This window comes from Ctenopharyngodon idella, chromosome 5 (assembly GCF_019924925.1).
Source record: "Ctenopharyngodon idella isolate HZGC_01 chromosome 5, HZGC01, whole genome shotgun sequence".
Lineage (NCBI taxonomy): Eukaryota > Metazoa > Chordata > Actinopteri > Cypriniformes > Xenocyprididae > Ctenopharyngodon > Ctenopharyngodon idella.
In genome coordinates, this window is record NC_067224.1 from 43,313,011 (window position 1) to 43,334,961 (window position 21,951).

The window sequence follows — 21,951 nt, forward strand, 5'->3', positions numbered from 1 at the left end:
CGTCTACAGCAGTGGCCATCGAGCGTTCGGCTCCACTGGACTCCCTCGGTCCTGCGACTCCGCCTGGGTCAGACATCGCCATCACATCGCCACGGACCTACGGGTCGTTCGAGTTTCTCCGACCCTCCACCCCTACGGCTTCGATGGGCTCCGCCTTCCCTCAGACTCCGCCTCGGCCCTCAGTCGTTCCAGCTCCACCTCAGCCCTCCGGTACCCTGCTGCTGCCTCGGGGGGTCGTCGCTACGACTTCGTCGCGGACTCAGAGGTCATCGGCATCACTCCGCTCCTTCGGCTCTCTGTCTTCGCTCATGGATCCCTCTACATCGGCTGCGCTGCTTCCACGCCTCCCCAAGGTTGTTTGGAGCATTTCACCACCTCGGCTCCTCCCTCCAGCAACGCCGCCGTGGGTCGCTGTCCTGGCTGTGGCCTGGAGCAACACCTGGACTCCTCTGCTCAAGGCTACCACCTGGACTTCACCACCACCTGCACCTCCCTGGACTTCACCACCATCTGCACCTCCCTGGACTTCACCATATTTCAACCCTCTCCCGGAATCTCGCCCTCCTTAGTCTCCTTCCTACCATCTCACGGTGCGAGGACGCGCCTTTCCGGGAGGGGGCGATATGTTACATGTATACTCTGTTTTGGACTCATTCTGGACTTGTTGTTGTTCCATTTCCCGCCACTAGTCACTCACTATGGTTACTGATCACATCATCATCACATTCAGCTGTGTCCAATCACCCCCTTATGTTTCCATGTATATAAGCCCTGTGTTTCTAATCATGTATGGTCTGGTATCATTCGTGTATACTTTGGTGTATGTTCCTGATCTCTCCTGTTGGATTTCCTAGTAAAAGACCTGTTTTGACTATATCTCCTCGTTGTGTGCTTTATACACCAGATAATGTAACAGTCTATTTAAACGGGGAAAAATATAAGATTACATCAGTTACACTATCTTTGCTTAATGTTATGAACAGCAGCTATGCTAATTATTCTCCATTTGCTTTTCTGTTTTACCTCGGGACGCCAGTTTCAGTTTGGATCCAGCCTCTTAAGAAGACCTCAGATGACTAAAGCTTTGGAAGAGACGGCGCCAACTCCTGCGATGACTTCAGAAGATGCAACATCTGGATCAACACGCACATTCGCAAATTTCTATATATCCTAATTATTGTTAATATGTAATTCATTTTTCCAGGAGCTCTTTGCTTCTACCTTCAATTAAATTGCAAACAGTGATTGTATATTAATCGCCTAAATTATTACATTATTAGCTAACTGCATTCTCCAAATTGTAATGTTGACATGCATTCTCTGTAAAGCTGCTTTGAAACGATATGTATCGTGAAAAGCGCTATACAAATAAATGTGAATTGAATTGAATTGAATCAGTAAATTATAGAATGCCGCAAGGATCTGTGTTAGGCCCTCTGTTATTTTCAATATATATGCTGCCTTTCAATATATATGCTGCCTAATATTATAAAAAAACATGGAATTAGCTTCCACTGCTATGCCGATGATATATATTTCATCACGACCAGATGAAATCTCTAAATTATCCAAATTGACAGAGTGTGTTAAAGAAGTAAAACACTGGATGACCAGTAATTTTCTTCCATTAAATTCAGATAAGACTGAAGTATTACTTATTGGACCAAAAACCTGTACACAGAATCTCTCAGACTACAATCTGCATTTAGATGGATGTACTGTTACTTCATCCTCTACAGTTAAAGATATGAACATATTTCATATGTTACAAAAACAGCCTTCTTCCTCCTCAGAAACATTGCTAAGCTACGGAATATGTTATCTGTTTCTGATACAGAAAAGTTAGTTCATGCATTCATGAAGTCTAGACTAGATTACTGTAATGCATTACTAGCTGGTTGTCCTTCATCCTCAATAAACAAGCTACTATTAGTCCAAATTGCAGCTGCTAGAGTTCTTACCAGATCAAGAAAACACCATATGATCATATAACACCAATTTTATCATCTCTACACTGGTTACCTATTAAGTTCCATATCGATTATAAAGTATTGCTATTGACCTATAAGGCTCTAAATGGTTTAGCTCCTGTGTACTTAACCAATCTTCTATCGCCGTACAATCCATCACGCTCTTTAAGATCACAAAACTCTGGACTTCTGGTTGTACCTAGGATATCTAAGTCCACTAAAGGAGGGAGAGCGTTTTCACATTTGGCTCCTAAACTCTGCAGTAGCCTTCCTGATAATGTTCAGGGCTCAGACTCGCTCACCCAGTTTAAATCTAGATTAAAGATGCATCTCTTTAGCCAAGCGTTCACATAATGCATCTTTTATCCTTGTACTCCAGTTATAACAGATCAATTGCACATGACTATCTTTGGTTAATGTTATGAACAGCAGCTACGCTAATTATTCTCCATTTGCTTTTCTGTTTTATCTCGGGATGCCTGTCCCAAAGTCACTAGAGTACATCAGGTTCGGCTTGGATCCAGCCTCTTATGAAGACTTCAGATGACCAGTGAAGAGACGGCGCCAACTCCTGCAAGGATTTCAGATGACGCAAACTCTGGATCAACATGCACCATTCCAATTTTGCTATATATCCTAATCATTGTTAACATGTATTCATTACTTCCATGAGCTCATTGTTTCTAACTTAAATTAATGCATTGCTTAAATGAATACATTGTTAGCTAACTGTGTGATTTGTATGTACATTGCTGAAATTACAAAAATTGGACACAGCCATCTCAGATAACAGATTACTCTAAAGTGTAATGTTGACATGCATTCTCTGTAAAGCTGTTTTGAAACGATATGTATTGTGAAAAGCACTATACAAATATATGTGAATGTAAAATGTGAAGTGATCTCAGACACTTTCTTGTTCACACCACAACTTCATAAGAACTCAGACCCTGGGTTTCTGTGTTTTCAGTAACAATGCTACATCTCTCCAATTGTGAAAGGCAAAAAATACAGAAAAAATAAGTAGTGGATAACTAATCAGGGGTGCGTTTCCCGTACAACGGCGTAACTCGCTGTGTAACTACCATAGTATGATGCATCATTGAAGAAATCAACTAGCTAGTCATGACTGTTACCCAAAACCACATTGCCGTAAATTTGTTGTTCAATCATGTTGGTTAATGATGTCATGCAGGTGGTGGAGTAATAACTTCTTTTAATGAATCCGTTTGATATTGAATTAATGCTAGATTTTTGGCTATAAATTACGGACATGGCATCTGAAGACTAATTCTCATTTTCTCTATTATTTTGCTTTATTTCCAGATTCAATCAATTCTTACATACTAGAGGCCCTATCATACACTTAGTGCAATGTTGCACCAGGTGTTTTTTGCTAGTTTTAGCCCAACGCAGTTATCATTTCCACGTCCAGCCATGTCCATGTTGTTTAAATAGCAAATGCATTTGTGCCCATTTGTGCGCCCAGGGGTGTGCTGGTCTGAAAACGAGATGTGTTCAGGTGCATTGTTGGCGTGTTGCTATTTTGAGGAACTAAAATAGACTGCGCCGTTGACCAACTGAAATCTGGTCTAAAGTCAAAAGTGAAATATATATATTTTTTGTTATTTAAAGAGCGCGTTAGTAATATGCACCTATAGGCAAGTGCACAACACGTGTACACTCTGCTTCTTACACACACAGGGATGCGCAGCAGCACACAAACAGTATAAACAGTTTTTCCACTTGCAAATTCCACCATTGTGATCAGTGATATCATCACTTTACGGTAGAATTTCTATATCAGTAGGATTGGTTCCATGCTATATAATTAAATCTAGTGTATGATTAAAATGATGAGTGGGTCTAGTGATGTTTTGCTTGACCCCAAATGAGTTTAGTAAATCTGTAAACGCAGCCCCTTATGGATCATTTGTATTGTCTACATGAATGTTACAATCTCCATCAGCGCTTGTCTGTGAGGAAATCTGCAAACTCTTTTAGGAAATCAACATAGGGCCCTGGAAGTCGATACACGGTAGCCAAAGCAAGAGACAGTAGGGACTTTTTTCTTATATCTGAGAGTGTAACATTTAGCATATTTCTATATACACCGATCAGGCATAACATTATGGGGCATAACATTGAGGGAATAACACTGATTATCTTTTCATCACAGCACCTGTTAGTGGGTTGGATTGTCCTCAAAGTTGATAGCTAGATGACTGGGTCAGAGCATCTCCAAAACTGCAGCTCTCGTGGGGTGTTCCTGGTCTGCAGTGGTCAGTATCTATCAAAAGTGCTCCAAGGAAGGAACAGTGGTGAACTGGCGACAGGGTGAAGGCTGGCCCGTGTGGTCCGGTCCAACAGACGAGCTACTGTAGCTCAAATTGCTCAAGAAGGTAATGCCGGTTCTGATAGAAAGGTGTCAGAATACAGTTTGTTGCGTATGGGGCTGCATAGCCGCAGACCAGTCAGGGTGCCCATGCTGACCCCTGTTCACCGCAGAAAGCACCAACAGTGGGCATGTGAGCATCAGAACTGGACCACGGAGCAATGGAAGAATGGTCTGATGAATCACGTTTTCTTTTACATCACGTGGATGGCCAGGTGCGTGTGCGTCGCTTACCTGGGGAACACATGGCACCAAGATGCACTATGGGAAGAAGGCAAGCCAGTGGAGGCAGTGTGATGCTTTGGGAAATGTTCTACTGGGAAACCTTAGGTCCTGCCAACCACCTGCCTAAGCATTGTTGCAGACCATGTACACCCTTTCATGGGTGATTAGTGTATAGTTGCAACACCGCCGCCACGACCAATCAGACGGGGCTCGTGCTTATAACAGTAGCCAGGTGGAGTAGGCTTATTAAGACCGAAATAATAATTTCCTTCCCCAGCTCCACCTGTATAGATCTGTTACGGGTAATTCATGTATACTATTCTGTACAGCAGCAGCATGTCTTACTTGCTCACAGCAGTGTGTTGTGTATGTATTGGCAGTAGCAAATAGCATATACTTGCTCTGCAGCAGCATAGCATATCTATTCCGCCAAGACAAAACTTACCAACATTGTCATACCAATTACCATGCCAAACACTTAGAGAATTGTCATGGCAGAAATATTTTGCTGGTTACATATACATTCCCTCAAAAAAAGAAAAACTTGTGGCCAGAATGAATAGGATGTCGATCCCTCAACATCGAGGCCACGACTTCACAAAAATAAGTGAGCTGAACCCGTCCTGTGCATCTACGCTAATATTAGTCTTTCTGGTTATCCCGAGGTTCACCATAGTCAACCGGATCCAGGCCGTATCCAGGTGAGACCAAGGACCTGCGCCTTGACACGACCACAACGCAGCCCTGAAGTATCAGCAGAGATTGAGTCAACTAGATCATCCACTCTGAGGGCCTCATCGACACGACAGCCACGACACAGTTCCTCAACAGCCGTGATGAATACAATCCTTAATTGGATGGAACTGAAATAAATACTTTGAATGTTGCGATCCTGTCGGACTTATGATAGCTACCTGAATCGTAACAAAGCACTGTTGGCCAGAGGAGAACTGGCCCCCCGACTAAGCCTGGTTTCTCCCAAGGTTTTTTTCTCCATTTAAACACCTATTTGCCACTTGTCTGCCACCTGATGTCACCTGATGGAGTTTGGGTTCCTTGCCGCTGTCGCCTTTGGCTTGCTTAGTTGGGGACACTTGACATTTGACTTGACATTTCATATTCAACAGTGCTTTGATCTGCCTGCATTGACACTATTCTTTTAAGAGCTGCTGTGCAGCCAAATAATGTACCAGTTATCAATGTAAAGCTGCTTTGACACAATCTACATTGTAAAAAGCGCTATATAAATAAAGGTGACTTGACTTGACTTTCCCAGGCACCGTAACCTACAATTGATCGAAATGTACTTCAACCAGTGTTGTGTCATGTGAATACGGGACTATTTAAACTGAAAGTGTTTTGTGTCCGCCCACGCTCTTTTTTTGTTTTAATTAGACATGAATGTCTGGAAAAACCAGCAAGACCAGCCCAAACTGTTTTGGAACATGTTAGCTGGTTTGACCACTCAAACACACACACGTTGTTCTCCCCATGTTGCCATGAGTTTCCTCCGGGTGCTCCGGTCTCCCCGACAATCCAAAGTCATGCAGGACAGGTGAATTGGTGGCATTAAATTGGCCATCATTCCAGGATGTTTCCCTGCCTTCGACCTCAGACGCTGACAGGCTCCAGCATCCCTGTGACCCTGCATAGGACAAGAGGTTTGAAGACTGGATGGATGTAAAAAAAATGTTTTAAATGTTGTACATTTATTTTGCTAATATGAATCCCTGAAATTATGACATATATTTCAAAACTTAAACTTGTTTGTGATTTTCAGCTTTGTTCAAGGTGATTAAATCAATAACTGGGGGTAAAATTTTATGAATTGTGTAAGATGTAGAATTATACTCTCAGAAAATAAAAGGTACAAAAGCAGTCACTGGGGCGGTACCTTTGTACCTAAAGAGTGCATATTGGTACCTTAAAGGTACATATTAGTACCTAAAGTGTACATATTGGTACCGAAAAAAAGGAACAAAAGTTTACTGTTTGAAAAGCTACCGCCCAGTGACAGCTTTTGTACCTTTTTTTTCTGAGAGTATTTCCAAACAGAATGTGATGATGAACATTTTCAAATATGTCCCCTTTAAGGAGAATTCAGTGTCCTATGTCAGCAAATCTCAGCTCACTTTAGCAGAGAGAAATTGCCCCAAATGACTGAATGATTGAAATGAATGATTGCAGTACAGCATCACAGTCATACAATAGAAGTAAAAATCACCATAGTAGGCTATACATTAATAGTGGATATGCCAGTTAGTATACTGGTGTTTCTTTAACTATGGGCACATTTGGCCTGTGGACTTGAAGAAAATAAACATTTCTTACACTTTCACTAATTTTATTTGTTTTAACAGTATGCTACCATTCTGTCGTCTTTGTCATTTTTCTGAAAGTTGCAAACATTTCACCACATCTTAAATCATGAATTGTTTTTGACAGCATCATGTGGTGGAAATGATATTTGTGGAAACATTTGCAAAATAAAATGGCTGTGGTGGCCAAACTCAAATTTGTTACCAGCACACAGCAAAAAGAGCCAAAAAAAGATACTTTTGTTTGCATTTTATTTGTATGGATTTATGTCTTGCACATTCTTAATAGTTCAAACATATATTATCTCTTCTCTAAGAATTGTATGTCCAAAAAATACACTTTCATACATTTCACATAATTTTTTTAACGACTTTTTGCAGACTGACTGGAAATGATACAGATTTTTTTTTTTTTTTTTTTTTTTGTGATTTTTGAGGTAAGTGATTTTTACCTTGGTTTTTCTGTTTTCTTCACATCTCATGATTCATCTCAAGCTCTTCACTGCTCTGATGCCTCCTTGGTAAACAAGTACACCAACTTTTACATTTACATTATAAGCATTTATCCAAAGCATCTTATATTGCATTCAAGGTATACATTTGATCAGTTCAGGCATTCCCTGGAAATCTCATTACCTTGAAAAGTTGAAATCTTTTCGTTTAAATCAAAATAACACTGGGAAATCAATGTGGCTCTAAATAATAATGTAAAGAATGGTTAAAAAAAAAAAAAAATTGATTAAAAAACCACAACACTTTAACATGCAAGTTAAACACTTTAACATGTTTAATTTAACATGCAAGTCTTTCCATGTGCAACAATTTACTACGTCATTTACTGTCAACGTGCATGAAGCCTTTCCCCTTTTCTAAGAGAAAAATGCCTTCTAATAACAATCAATCAGAACAATATTTTTCCTTTATGTTGTATATGATTATATAACTCAACGTTCATCACCTCCACCCTTCATGATCAAGTCTAGACTTGTAGTTTACTTTCAGAGCCCTATAAAAGAACATCTTCTGCTGGCCCGAGAGACAACGGCTGTCTTGTTATTAGTGAAGACTCAGGGTTTACAGGAATAGTGAGTATATCTTTAAAGCTTTATGTAAATAATCTCTTTTCAGCAAAAGCAGGGCAATTAAATGTCATTATAATTAGATTAGCATGTGACAACAGTAGAATTAATCATGCATTTTTCAGTAATTAAACTTGGTAAATAACAATGACCTGCACTACCAAAAGTGCATAAATACACAATCAGTATCATGGTGAAAAATGATTTAGGGGATTCGTATTTCAATGTGATAAAGTTTTCAATTTTCCATGCAACAAAATCTGTACAATGTTATTTAAATATACTATAAATAATTGTATGTTTGAAACTTACTGCTACAAATTTGATGCAACAATTAGGACTTAAAGCAATCATTTATCTGATTCTATCAAAGTAGAAACCACGCAAGAATTAGTTTATATATCGAATGATTTTTAAAACATTTTTTGTTTTTTTTTGTTTATAGTTTTCAAATAATAGAAATGTACATTAATGTCAACTCTATTGTTTTATAGATGAGTGCATTTAAACCCAAGGAAAGGTAATTCTGCTCAGATTCCTAGAATGATGGAAACTGTGTACTTCATTTCCTGATGCTGCACAAAGTCTATAACATTCTGACAATATCTTTTTAAAACAAACTACAGACTAAACTGTATTCAAATGTAGAATATTTGATATCTAAATATATCAAATAAGTCATGTTAAGTTCAGCACTGGTCTGTCTGTCTGTCTCTGCAGTGGTGAGGTGAAAATCGAACACTCTCTGAATAAAAATGAGGAAGAGTTTGTAGTCAAACGGAGAAACACTGTTCTACAAAGCCTGCAGAAGATGCAGATACAGTGTGGCCAGGTAAAACATCTTATGTTACGCTTCATATATCGGACTGGCTATGGCTGATGAACATCAGATGCTAAACATCAACTTCACTCTCTAGAACAGTGTCCAATCCTGCTCCTGGAGGACCACTGTCCTGCAAATTTTAGCTCCAATCCTAACTAAACACAGCTGAACCAGCTGAACAAGGTCTTAGTAGGCATACTTCCAGGCAGGTTGTTGAGGCAAGTTGGAGCTGAACTCTGCAGGACAGTGGCCCTCCAGGACCGAGATTTAGACATCCCTGCTCTAGATTGTGAAAATGAGTGCAAATACTTTGCATTTCAGAATGAGGTGCCAAACATTGCATTACTGGGTTCTGGAGGAGGAGAAAGAGCCATGGTGGGTTTGCTGGGATCCCTGGTTCAGCTCCAGAAAACAGGTCTTCTGGACTGCATTCTTTATCTGAGCGGAATCTCTGGATCCACCTGGTACAAACCCTGAGAAACAACACTCACACACACACACACACACACACACACACACACACACAGATGGGGTGAATGTCAAAAATGAGAGTATGTTGTTCCTCTGAAGGTGTATGGCCTCCTTATATCAGGAATCAGACTGGTCCACCAAACTAGAGACTGTGAAAGACAAGATCATCCAGAGACTCAACGGTCCTGGAGTCAACTGGATAGACGCAGTTTCCAAACTGAAGAAATATTACTATGGGAAAGACTTCTTCAGCTTGACTGACGTCTGGGCAGTGATGTTCGTCTCAACATATATGAAAGAGGTATTCATAATACAACACTCTATGACTTACATGATTTATCATCTTTATGTTGGTAGAGGTGGTCCTATTCAGTCTTAAAAGGTGCAATGTGTATTTATATCAGGCCTCCAAGTGTGGGAGATTTTTGTTTGTTTGTTTGTTTGTTTTGTTTTACATTATGAACTACAACTAATCTATCTGCCATCATCTGTTATATAGGACACATACATGCAGCTGTTATGCTGATAATATCAAATGCAAAGAAAAAGTTTTAAAATTTCAAGCATTTTCCCTAGTGGTTTCAGAAGTTTGGACAACACCAAGAGTGCATAGAGTAACATAACTAAAAATATTCGCCAACAGTGAGAAAGACTTGATCATAGATCACAATTTTGAATTATGAGAAATCAGTGCAACTGCCCTATGCAATTTGCAGCTTTTATTTACATATTTCTTTAATTATTATTATTAACAGTTTTAACAGGCACAAATTTTTTTAGCTGTCAGGAATTAAACTGTATGTTTAATGCAAAAGTCCCTACATTGTAATGTCCGTATTTGGAGTTAAATCCTTTTTGTTAAAATAAAATTAAAATATTGATGAGCTGATATAATTTTAATTGAACTCATGTTATAACTTATAATCGCACCTGACCTCACAGCCAGTGTGGTGATCTGAAGTACCTCTTCATTTGTACAGTTAAAGGGATAGTTCACCGAAAATAATGAAAATAAATCGCACTCAGTTACTAATGTAACCTCGGTGATATCGAGAACGAGTATTGTGTCACTAAACATTATGGGAAGAACTCCTTATTCGCCGAATGCTAAAGCCTTATTGAATCACGCAATGAAACTGCACAAGCCATTGCAGTGGAGGAATCTGCACAAACCTACTGGCTGAGCAGTGTAATCTGCACAAACCTATGGCGCTGCAGCAGATCTGCGTGAACCAATCGGTGCGCAGCCCGCCAGAATGGGCGTAGCGGGCTCGTATTGCCATAGGATTCAGATTAACTCAACTGAAGCGACGAACGCCTAGTCGTGTAGCATAATAGCATGGCCAGCTACACAATACTCGTTCCCGTTATCTCAGGGAACCGAGGTTACATTAGTAACCGAGTACATTCCCTTTTGATATGGTTCACTTGTATTGCATCGCTAGATGCTATGGGAACACAGTCCAATTGCACCATTCTAAGATAGCAGAACGACAAACGTTTTAAGGCCCCAGCCTAAGACACCTGGAGATAAGGACCTCAAGGCAGTAGGTCTACGCCACTGAACCACGCCCAGGAAGAGGCCATGCCACTGGTGGAGTGTGCTCTTACACCGATGGGGCACTGCAGACCCATCGAAGTGTAAGCCAATGCAATGGCCTCCACTATGCAGTGGGATAATCTCTGCTTCATGACTGGAAGCCCTTTGGTGCAGCCTCTGAAGCACACAAAGAGCTGCTCTGACTGTCTGAAGTTAGGGAAGAGCTCTCGATATAAACTCTTAAGGCCCAGACAGGGCAGAGTAAGTGTAATTCTTACTCGTCTTTCGAAATGGGAAGAGCAGCCAGGGTAATGACCTTTGCTCTGAACTGAGTAGAGAGCACCTTAAGCATGTAGCCATGCCTTGATTTGAGGACAGCTTTGCAGTTGCTAGGCCCAAACTCAAGACAAGTTGCACTCACAGAAAGTGCCTGCACTCACTTGCTTGACTGATGCTAGTGCTAGCAGGTGGGTGCTCTTAAGTGAAAGTGGCCATAGCTTGGCTGACTACAGTGGCTCAAAGGCGGGTCCATTGAGGGCCCTAAGGACCGTCGACAGGTCCAATGTTGGGATGGTAAGGGGACAAGGCGGGTTCAGCCTTCTGGCCCCTTTCAGAAAATGAACAACCAAGTGATAAGTGAGAGACTGGCCGGGCCCCAAGAGCATGGTATGCTGCTATGGCCGCCACATAGACTTTGAGCATGGAAGGGGTGCGCCTTGTGTCCTTCAGCTCTTGTAGAAATGAGAACATCACAGGAAGTAGGGTCTTCATTCCGGACTGCATGCCAGTCAGAGAAAACAGACCACTTAAGGGCGTCTAGTGGACGGGGCTCTAGCCTCAGAAATAGTGTTTAGGACTCTCGCTGGGAGGTCCGTGAGTTCCCGTAGAGGGGCCATACATGGAGGGTCCACAACTAGGTTGGGGGTGCCAGATTGTTCCCTTTGCCTGGGAAAGGAGGTCCTTCCTCAGGGGAATTGGCCATGGAGCTTCTGCTAGCATCTGCATCAGCTCGGGGAACCATGGCTGGTTCCGCCAGAGAGGGGCCACCAGAAGGACTGTGCATCTGTCCTCTCTGATCTGTTTGATGACCTGAGGGAGCAGCACAACTGGGGGAAAGGCATAAAGGGGGAGGCTGGGTCATTTGTGAGCCAGCGTGTCCCTGTCCTTTGAAGAAGAATATTGGGCAGTGAGAGTTGTCTTCTGAGGTGAAGAGCTCTGCCTTCCCGAAGATACTCCAGATCCTTTGAACCGTCTGGGGATGGAGCTTCCATTCCCCTGACAACTGAGGCAGGGTATTGATGCCCATAGTACTGGGAAGAGGAAAAGTGCTCTCTTTTTGAGTATGTTTGTTTTTTATATTGTTCACTATAACAGCGGTCAATTGCACAGGTGTGGGATTTTGAATGGGTCCAGTGTTTGCAATGAACATATTGTCTCCAACACCCGGAACTAAACAGGGTGTTAGGAGGCAAACTCGAGACTTTTTGGAGCGTGGTCCGGCCGCACTTGGTGGAGCACGAGCGCTGTCGAGGCTCAGGTGCTGGTTTGGGCTGAGCGGTTGCAGGAGCTGGTTTCGCAGGCTGCTGAGTCAGTGTGCTTTTCTGGCGACTTGAAGCAGAAGCACTTTGGCAGGAAGTGACACATTGCCTGTGAAGACTTCTGTGCTGCAGTGAAGCGCTCAGTGAAACCGTCTACTGCGGGGCTGAAAAGACCAGTGGTGGAGACTGGGGAGTCGAGGAAGGCAGCCTTCCTTCGGCCAAGGGCAGGATTTTTTGTTAAATGATACATTAAATTTTGGTTTGTTTTTCACCAAACCCTATTATAAACCCCCAGAACACTTAGAGCGGGACACTAAAAATTCTCCTTTTGTGGTCCAAAAAAGAAAGAAGGGCATACAGCATTAGAACAACACCGGAGAGTAAATTATTACTTAATTTTCATTTTAGGGTGAACTAAGAGAACCTTACGCAGAACATGTGAATGTCATCACTCAAACTTTTTTGTGATTGTCTCTACAACAACATGATGCTGTAAAAAAAATTTCTCTTCAGATAGATGAACACACACTCACAGATCAGCAGGACCAGCACAGTAAAGACCCGTTTCCCATCTACACAGTGATCGACAAGCACTGCAAACAGCGCAAGGAAGCCGGTCTGTGTTAACCTGAAAGAGACATTAAGTTAATGTGTTTGTTTCAGCTGTTATATGGACGTGTTTCTGTCCACAGACCCCTGGTTCGAGATCACTCCACATGAAGCAGGTTATTCTCTGACTGGAGCGTTTGTGGACACCTCCAGCTTTGGCAGCAAGTTTGACAATGGCTCTAAGAAGAAGCCGCAGGATGAAATTGACATGCTGTACCTGCAAGGTAACAATATTATTTGTAATGTCAACTTACTAGTACACATTACATTGTATTGACCTAAATTATAGTCTAAAATACAGTACAGACTAAAACACAGTACAGTTGTGAGCTGTTTCATGAAGTTGTGGAGACAAAATTAGTTTTAACGTGTCATTGTGTGTTTTCTGCAGCTCTGTGTAGCAGCGTTTTAGCTGATGAAGAGGAGATCTGGAAATGGATAAAAGGTACAAGTGTACTTGTTCTGAGGATTTAATTCTGCTCCAAGTTATTTCATTATATCATGTGAACTCATGGTTCCATTTGATTTTGTTTTCAGCTCTTTTACTACCTGAAATAAAAAAGAAATGTGAGAAAATGAGGCAAGGTAAAGAATTGTATTGCATTTATTTATCGATAAGTTCCATGTATTAAAATTTGTTGATCAATCTTTCATGGCCAAGCAAATGTTCAAGCTACACACTGACAAATTAAGTGTCACATTTTAAAAAAATCTACAAAAAAGCTCACATCTTTAAAAATATAAATCTTTCTACAGTACCGGGTTTATTCAGTATCCGCTGACTGGTGCTGCTTTTAAATGCTCCCGTGTGTACTATCTGTGTAAGCGTTACAACGTGTTTTTTGAAGCTTTGATAGGACAACGGATATGGACAAAAAAACAAAAAAGCTAATTCTAACTTCAAAATAGATCTGTGCATTAAATAAATCAGTCTTGGCTCAGTACGTTCATTTAGTAGCTTTAATAAGCATCTACACTCTTTGTTGTTCTATTTGTAATGTGTTTCTTTGTTTTTTCTTAATACTGACTTTTTTAAAGCAATGTTTACCTAATTGAAAAATATTTGAAAGCTACATGCTTATGTTTTTTTTTATGTATTATTTACTTAGCATTAATAATTAAAGGGTTAGTTCACCCAAAAATGAAAATTCTGTCTTTAATTACTCACCCTCATGTCGTTCCACACCTGTAAGACCTTCGTTCATCTACAAAACACAAATTAAGATATTTTTGATGAAATCCGAGAGGTTTATGACTCGTCCATTGACAGCAATATAATCAACACTTTCAAGGTCCAGAAAATACTAAAGACGTCGTTAAAACAGTCGACATGACTGCAGTGGTTCAACCTTAATGTTATGAAGAGACGAGAATACTTTTTGTGCACAAAAACAAAACAAAAATAATGACTTTATTCAACAATCTCTTCTCTTCCCTGTCATTATCCTTACGCAGGTGATGCAGTAACACAGTGAAGGCTTCCGTGTTTACGTCCGAATGCCGGCTCAGTATTGGCCAAAGCTGATCATGTGATCAGCACGACACATGCGTGTGATGCTTACGCAGGAGCCGGCCAATAATGAGTCGTCGTTCTGATGTAGAACCTGGAAGCGCCGGACATAAACAACGAATGAGAATGACACAGAAGAGAAGATAATGTTGAATAAAGTGGTTATTTTTGTTTTGTTTTTGCACACAAAAAGTATTCTCGTCGCTTCATAACATTAAGGTTGAACCACTGCAGTCACATGACTGTTTTAACGATGTCTTTATTGCCTTTCTGGACCTTGAAAGTGTTGATTATATTGCTGTCAATGGACGAGTCATAAACCTCTCGGATTTCATCAAAATATCTAATTTGTGTTCTGTAGATGAACGAAGGTCTTACAGGTGTGGAACGACATGAGGGTGAGTAATTAATGACAGAATTTTCATTTTTGGGTGAACTAACCCTTTAAAGATGCACTTCAACAAAAAAGTTACATAGTGTACCTATAATCTAATAAATTTTTCATTATTTTTTTTTATTCAAATTTAAACAAAAGTTAAATAGTCAAAGCAACTGCAATTTTGTGTATTTTTGCGACTTTGGAGCCCCCTACAGTTAAGTGAGTGGAATTCACTGTCATAAATACAGTATATAGAGCTTGCGGCTCTGTCTGGGCTGACTTATGATCAACAACATTAACATCTTGACAACACTGCAAAGACCAAAGGTGGCTCAAATGTCCTATTATGTACTTTAAATATATATCTCAAATATCTCCAAAAAAAAAGTTTTCCCCTAATAACAGGTTTACAATTCAAAGTACAAATGCAATCAATGTAAAAAAATAAATAAATAAACAAATAAAAAATACACATTTGTAAGTAACATCTTGACAATAAGTAAGGCAGTCATAATAATGCCAGCATGGTTCCTCCAGCAACAGGGATCTTTCAGGTCCACTTAAATGTTTACAGATCTTACAATAACCCTTTTGAGGAATTCGAGGTCCTCCAATGACCCTCAAAGCACCCTGAGGTCTTGGTGTAATAATGAATAAGGTGATTCCAGAACCACAGAGCTGGATTCTCAGTGCTAACGGGAACTCAATTGGATCATTTGAGGCACCTTTAGTTTTCACAGTGTGAACATGATAAATCTGATGATGAAAAAAGTGCTGGCATTCAAGACATTTTTGCAGTGTGTTCATGTTTAATGTCTGCTTCCTTCAAAAGATCCAAACTCCCCACCTATAGACGAATATCACCAGGTGCTCTTTAACCTTGTGAACATGAATCTCGCGATGTTGAAAGGCGCTGATCCTTCTGCTTTTGATAAAGACATCAGAACAAAGCTGACAGGTAAACATTTCCACCATTACTGTCAGAGAAAAAGTGAGGGTACACCATCTGAATTGATGCAATGAAAACAAGGAACATGAAGGAAAGACGTACTACCTCTCCGGAGTGTTTGTTTAGTGAAGAACATATTTTCAGTGTTTTGCTTGTAGACACGCAAACTACATTAAGATGAACTCACTAATGTACATGTGCCCCTCTTTTTCACAGACCTCGCTGGAGGCAAAAGTCAGCTAATTTTTCAAGTGGAAAAACTGAATGCTGAAAAAATTGCTGATAAAAAGGCAGCAAAGCTATACATGGAGCAATACACCATAGATGTATGCAACTTTTTGAGTGGTCGGTTCAATTTCTGGCCATTTGGTAGGTTGAACTGTCTCTAATATTTGATACTGGAGCCTATAAAACAGTGTAACGGACAGTCCATCACAGTGTCTCTAATATGATACACACAATGTACTTCACTTTTGATCTTATAGCCAGATTGATGTGTAAACCACCTGACTTTTAATATTTTTAGTAGCTGCGACTGAGATGTTCTTTACGCTACATAATGATTCAAAGAATTTTTTATTCTATAGTTCTTTAGAAAACAAGATATGTACTAGTTCTTTAAAGCTAAAAACACTGATAAACAAAAATATTGATCTGAAGATCCTGTAATGAAACATTTTTAATCTAACATGCAGTCACGTCTATACAGCCAAAATGTTCTTGATAATAACAAATAAACCATTTACTGACATAAGAACTGAAGAACATTAGAAAATTAATTTTGAAGAGTGTATTTGTTGTACAGATGTTTGCATGAGCATTTGCAGATGTTTGGTTCAGTGGATCTGGGGCAGGAATTATAACTTCCTTCACAACATGACAGGTGAGAACAGACCTGCTGTTCACTGGCACTTTAATATGATTAATAAAAAGACTCATTTCACACTGTGATCTCTCACACCAATACTGTCAGATGCAACAGTGCCCGCCGCTCTTCTGGAAAGTGAGACGAGAGACTATGAAGACGCTGGGCTGTTGCTCAACTCACCCTACTTCTCAGTGCTGAGAAAAGAGAGAGACATCGACCTCATCATTTCACTGGACTTCAGTGCGGGTGATGATCCTTTCACGGTATTATACGCATATATATAATCTCTCAAAATAATGCACACATACTCTCATTAAAGCTCATTTAAAGGAATAGATCCCTCCTAAAAAAGTAAATTCTGGCATCATTTACTCACCCTTATATCATTCCAAAACGTTCTTCTGTGAAACACGAAAGGGGATTTTTTTTGAAGAATCTTTTTTCCTCATCACATTCATAGTGACCACCAGAAGCTAAAATGTACAAAATTTTAAAAACATTGACAGATAATTACAAATGCTGTGTATCATTTTTAACAGATAAAAACATCTTTATTATGTATATGTAAGGGATAGAAAACTAGCTGTGCCTTAAACGATTTTAATGCACAACGTGAAGGCAAAGAACCTCATGTGGAGCGCATTTAAATCTAATGCCAGCTAGCCATGGATTATCCCGCTTATAACATGGTCATTTTGCAGCATTGACAAGTTAAAGCTGTCATTAATGTTTGCAGCACTAAATTTGACTGGAAGTGTTAAAATGATGTTTATTTTCATCAGCTACCACTCGTTAGATCTTGCATTCTGTCTGCTTTAAATCAGATACAGAGATAAAACAGAACAACATTTATTTGAATGAATTATAGAGAGAGAGAGAGAGAGAGAGAGAGAGAGAGAGATGTGTGAATTACCTGTGTCTGTGCAGCGTCTCTCTCTACTAGCAATGAAGCTGTGAGTTTAATTACTTCAAAAACAGTGACATTACAACCTCCTTTCTGAGTAAAATAATGTTGCGATTTAGTTCTAAAGTTAATTATTAATAAAAGTCACGGGACATAATTTGCTCCTGTTTGCACAGCACAAACTCCAACATCTGTGTGCGAGTGACGTGTGCGTGTGCTTCAATGAAAGCAGCAAATTTATATAGATTATAGAACAGTGATTAAACTTGGAACTGCCTGTGCATTAAATAAGCAATATCAGAGTAGCCGTGCGATATCGCTCTATTAGGGCTGCTCGATTATGGCAAAAATCATAATCACTATTATTTTGGTCAGTATTAAAATCATGATTATTTAACACGATTATTGGTGGGTGATATGTTCAAAGTTTTATTCCATGATATGAGTAATTTTAAATGTCAGTGAAATTTCACAATTATCAATAATTAATGTTAGTAAACAGTCAACAATTAAATAAGAACAAAGAAACTAATCACAAACAAAGCAGACACAAAATACAACAGAACAAAAATACAAATGAAATAAACAGTGCTTTAGGTTTTTCACATAGATGGTATTTAGATAAGTAATACCCAACAGAATGTAAAATAACTTTTTAAAACTAAAAAAAGCTATTAATTCAAGAGCAGTGAGTGATTTTATCTATGTCTTTTCCTGTTAGATTAACAATGAGTTCAGCAATCATTAATGTTGGCTGCTCTCCCTTTAAGAGCTGTGAAGGAAAGGAAGGTGTTCGACAGCACAAGTGTGTAGATAAATAAGAAACAACAACGAATTGTCTTTAAAAACCCTCTTTTGTGAGGAACTACTTCCTTCCGCCACGGATTCAAATCTCAAGTTGACAGTTTAACAGTTGAACCCAAGATCCGTTACTCATTCTAAAACGTCACTTTAGAACTAGTAACGAAGGAACGCTTCATTGAAACTCAATGTAATATGTAGAGTATTATAAGAGAGAGAGAGAGATCGCCTGAGCGAGTGTATTATCTAGCTGATATTCTTTACGTCAATCTTAGATTCATAATCACAAAATCAGTTTGAATGTCCGATGAGGAAAGCGATATCTTTGTCTTTGTCCTTTTAACATTTAAGAGGATTTCCCATGCCAGCGCTAGTCAATGCATTTGTCAGTTGCGACTCGTAAGATGTTGTTTAAAGTAAAAACAACGTCCTTGTTTCCTTGTTTCAGTCCATTTCAATATAAAAGTCTTTGCAACTGACTCACTCACTCATAAAGACAGTCTTTGCCTGCCATCTAATGGCATATTAATGTAACTTTCACTGAAGTCGAAATCACTAATGGACTCTTTCTCAATACCAAAAAATACGACATGTTATTTATATAAAATATTATTTATTGAACAATAATATTTAAATTTCCAAAAACAGCCATTATAACAGTATAAGAAGTAAAATAGGAAATAAACACAAGCAAACAGTTCAGTCAAACGTTCAAAAGCAACACTCTAGTTAGTACAGGAATTAATTTCAATGTAAATATAAAGTTATGAAACTTAATATAGCCATTAAGCCAAATCTGGAACTGTTGCCTGTTTGTTATACCCAAAACGAATTATACCTCATGTTTAAACACTATCTACATAAGAGCCGGTTCCTGTGGCGATACTGGTAGAATATCGCATGGCTGGAAAAACCTCTCAGCCAATCAGATTTGAGAACCAGAACAAAACTCTTTTATATAATGGTCTGAATACTTGATTCTGATTGGCTGGAAGGTGTGCAATAAAATGGTTTAGTTCACAGGTAGTTCCAAGTCAGTTTAATCACAGAAAAAGATTAATTCCAAAACACTGTTTTGGTCACAAACGTAACATCCCTACTAGAGTGAGCTATCCATTAGCATTCCCAGTGGCAGTTTCTTGGCTGGGACATGAACCCCTGGAAGTGCATAACCTTAGGGAGAAGATCCGAGTGAATAACAACTTCAATGTCCGCTGAAATACCTGTCAAACACTTTTAATAGAGTGATGCTGCTCAATGCTTTTCTACCACAGACAGTGAAGGAAGCTGCTGAGACGTGTAAGAAACTAAACATCCCTTTCCCTGAGGCCAACATAGCCAATGAACTCTCAGACAAACCGAAGGACTTCTATGTGTTCAAAGGCCAAAACACTCCAACCGTGATCCACATCCCTCTCTTTAATATGGTCAACTGTGGAGGCAAGTTAAAGTCTTACAATGTCCTGAATAAAACTGAAATATCAACCTGTGTTCTGATTTAAGTGTGTTAATGTTTCTTCAGACAAAATTGAGGCCTGGAGGAACAAATATACGACTTTTCAAGGTCCTTACAGCGCTGAGATGATCACTGATCTCATGAAGGTCGCTGGAAAAAACATTATAAACAACAGAGTGAAACTGATGGAGCAGATCCGTGCGGTCACTAAGGCTAAACAGCTCCAGGCAATGGCACGACAAAATCCAACACTGTGACTCAACTGAATATGCAACCAATGGCAATCTGAATAAAGATTAAATTGAGTAAATTTACAATAAATAATATCTTTAAATATCAATAAATAGCTGATCATTAATAATCAAATCAACAACTCAGATTGAATTAGAACCATGATTGCTGATTAAAATACTGTATTACTTTGCTTCTATTCCAATTAATTAAACTGTTCTCTAAAAATACAGTTTTGTCCTGGTCATTAATATCACACAGCAAACAACAAAAATGCTTATTATTGATGATTGGTTTGGTCCTGGATGCTGATTGGTCAATCCAGAGCTCCAGTCACTCTAAAACCCACAAGCTTCTGTTTATAACCGTTTAGCATTTTTACTTCTTATATTTTGAACATACAATAATTCAATTCATGTTTATGTATATCACACTTTTCACAACATATCGTTTGAAAGCAGCTTTACAGAAAATCCATGTTTCTTTGTTACAATCAACAGTGATTTGTTATAGTCATTGGTGACTGTGAAAGTAATGTCAAAACGGCAGAAATGTACAGCTCTAAAATAATACTAGTCATGTGGTTAATTAACGTCATGTATTCATGTATGTGCATTTGTTACAATTTCATCAGATATAACGGGGGTTAATAACAAGGTTATGAAATGTGTTATGAGAATGCTTGACTGAAGACATGTATCTTTAATCTAGATACGCTCTCCCTCCTTTAGTGGATTTAGATATCTTAGGTATCTAATCCAGAGTTTTGTGACCTTAGAGAGCTTGATGGATTGTAGCGTGATAGAAGCTTAAATACAAAGGAGCTAGACCATTTAGTAAGCAGTGAGTAGCAATACTTTACAATCGATATAGAACTTAATAGGTAACCAATGTAGAGATGATAAAATTGGGGTGATATGATCATATTTTCTTGACCTGGTAAGAATTCTAGCAGCTGCATTTTGGATTAACTGTAACTTTTTCATCGAGGATGCAGGACAAACACCTAGTAATGCATTACAGTAATCCAGTCTGAAGCAGTGCTTTTCAAATTGTTTTTAAAGCGACCTTTTTTTTTGCTTTTTAAACTGATGTGACCCAAATACACAGCCACATATTTCAATCAAATCAAGCCGTAAGAATACTAATATACACGATTTTAATGCATGACATGGAGGCAAAGAACCACCCGATGCAAAGTAATTTATATGATAATATACATATATATAATATTATTATTAAATATATAATATACACTACGGTTCAAAAGTTTGGGATCGGTGAGATTTTTTATGTTTTTTTAAAAAAGTTTCATCTGCTCACCAAGGCTGCATTTCTTTAATAATAATAATAAGTTTTATTTATATAGCGCCTTTCCAGGGCTCAAGGACGCTTTACAATTATCAAGGAAGAGATAATACAAGTAGACAATGATGAAAACAATAATGGACAGGGAAGCATACAGAAGAATAGAGTCAAATACAGAAATACAAAACAGGACTTAAGAGACATAACATAACATTCAGAGAAATATTAGTAATAATGCAGAGCAATCAATTCATCAAATCAGTGGTATAACATTCAGAAAACAGGTGAGTTTTGAGTAATGATTTAAATTCAGAGATATTATTAACACAACAGAGTGAGCGGGGGAGAGAATTCCAGAGTTTGGGTGCGATAGTACTGAATGATCTGCCCCCCATTGAAGAGAGGCGATGCCGAGGGACAACGAGAAGGCCAGAGTCAGAGGAACGTAGTGAGCGAGTCGGTGTGTAGGGGACGAGCATATTACAAAGATAAGAGGGAGCCAAGCCATGCAAAGATTTAAAAGTGAGCAGGAGAATTTTGAATTTAATACGGTAGGCAACTGGAAGCCAGTGGAGAT

The 21,951-nt window shown here is 39.1% G+C and overlaps 1 protein-coding gene and 1 long non-coding RNA gene across 2 annotated transcripts in view; one reads left to right on the forward strand and one right to left on the reverse strand.

Annotated features, from left to right (window-relative positions):
• Positions 1 to 5,438: 5,438 nt before the first annotated feature.
• LOC127513139 (uncharacterized) overlaps positions 5,439 to 21,951 on the reverse strand; it is a 28,424-nt gene continuing 11,911 nt past the window's right edge. Inside the window, exon 2 of the long non-coding RNA XR_007930348.1 lies at positions 5,439 to 5,617. This is a non-coding gene — a long non-coding RNA (uncharacterized LOC127513139). The remainder of the gene's footprint in view (positions 5,618 to 21,951) is intronic.
• LOC127513088 (cytosolic phospholipase A2 gamma-like) lies at positions 6,840 to 20,296 on the forward strand. The gene is made up of 14 exons (XM_051894631.1): positions 6,840 to 8,507; positions 8,708 to 8,819; positions 9,132 to 9,274; positions 9,381 to 9,582; positions 12,873 to 12,975; positions 13,052 to 13,192; positions 13,360 to 13,413; positions 13,506 to 13,553; positions 15,690 to 15,815; positions 16,023 to 16,175; positions 16,612 to 16,689; positions 16,780 to 16,937; positions 19,654 to 19,819; positions 19,902 to 20,296. Exons 1-14 carry the CDS (start codon positions 8,482 to 8,484, stop codon positions 20,090 to 20,092), a joined length of 1,701 nt encoding a protein of 566 aa, XP_051750591.1. The 5' UTR covers positions 6,840 to 8,481; the 3' UTR covers positions 20,093 to 20,296.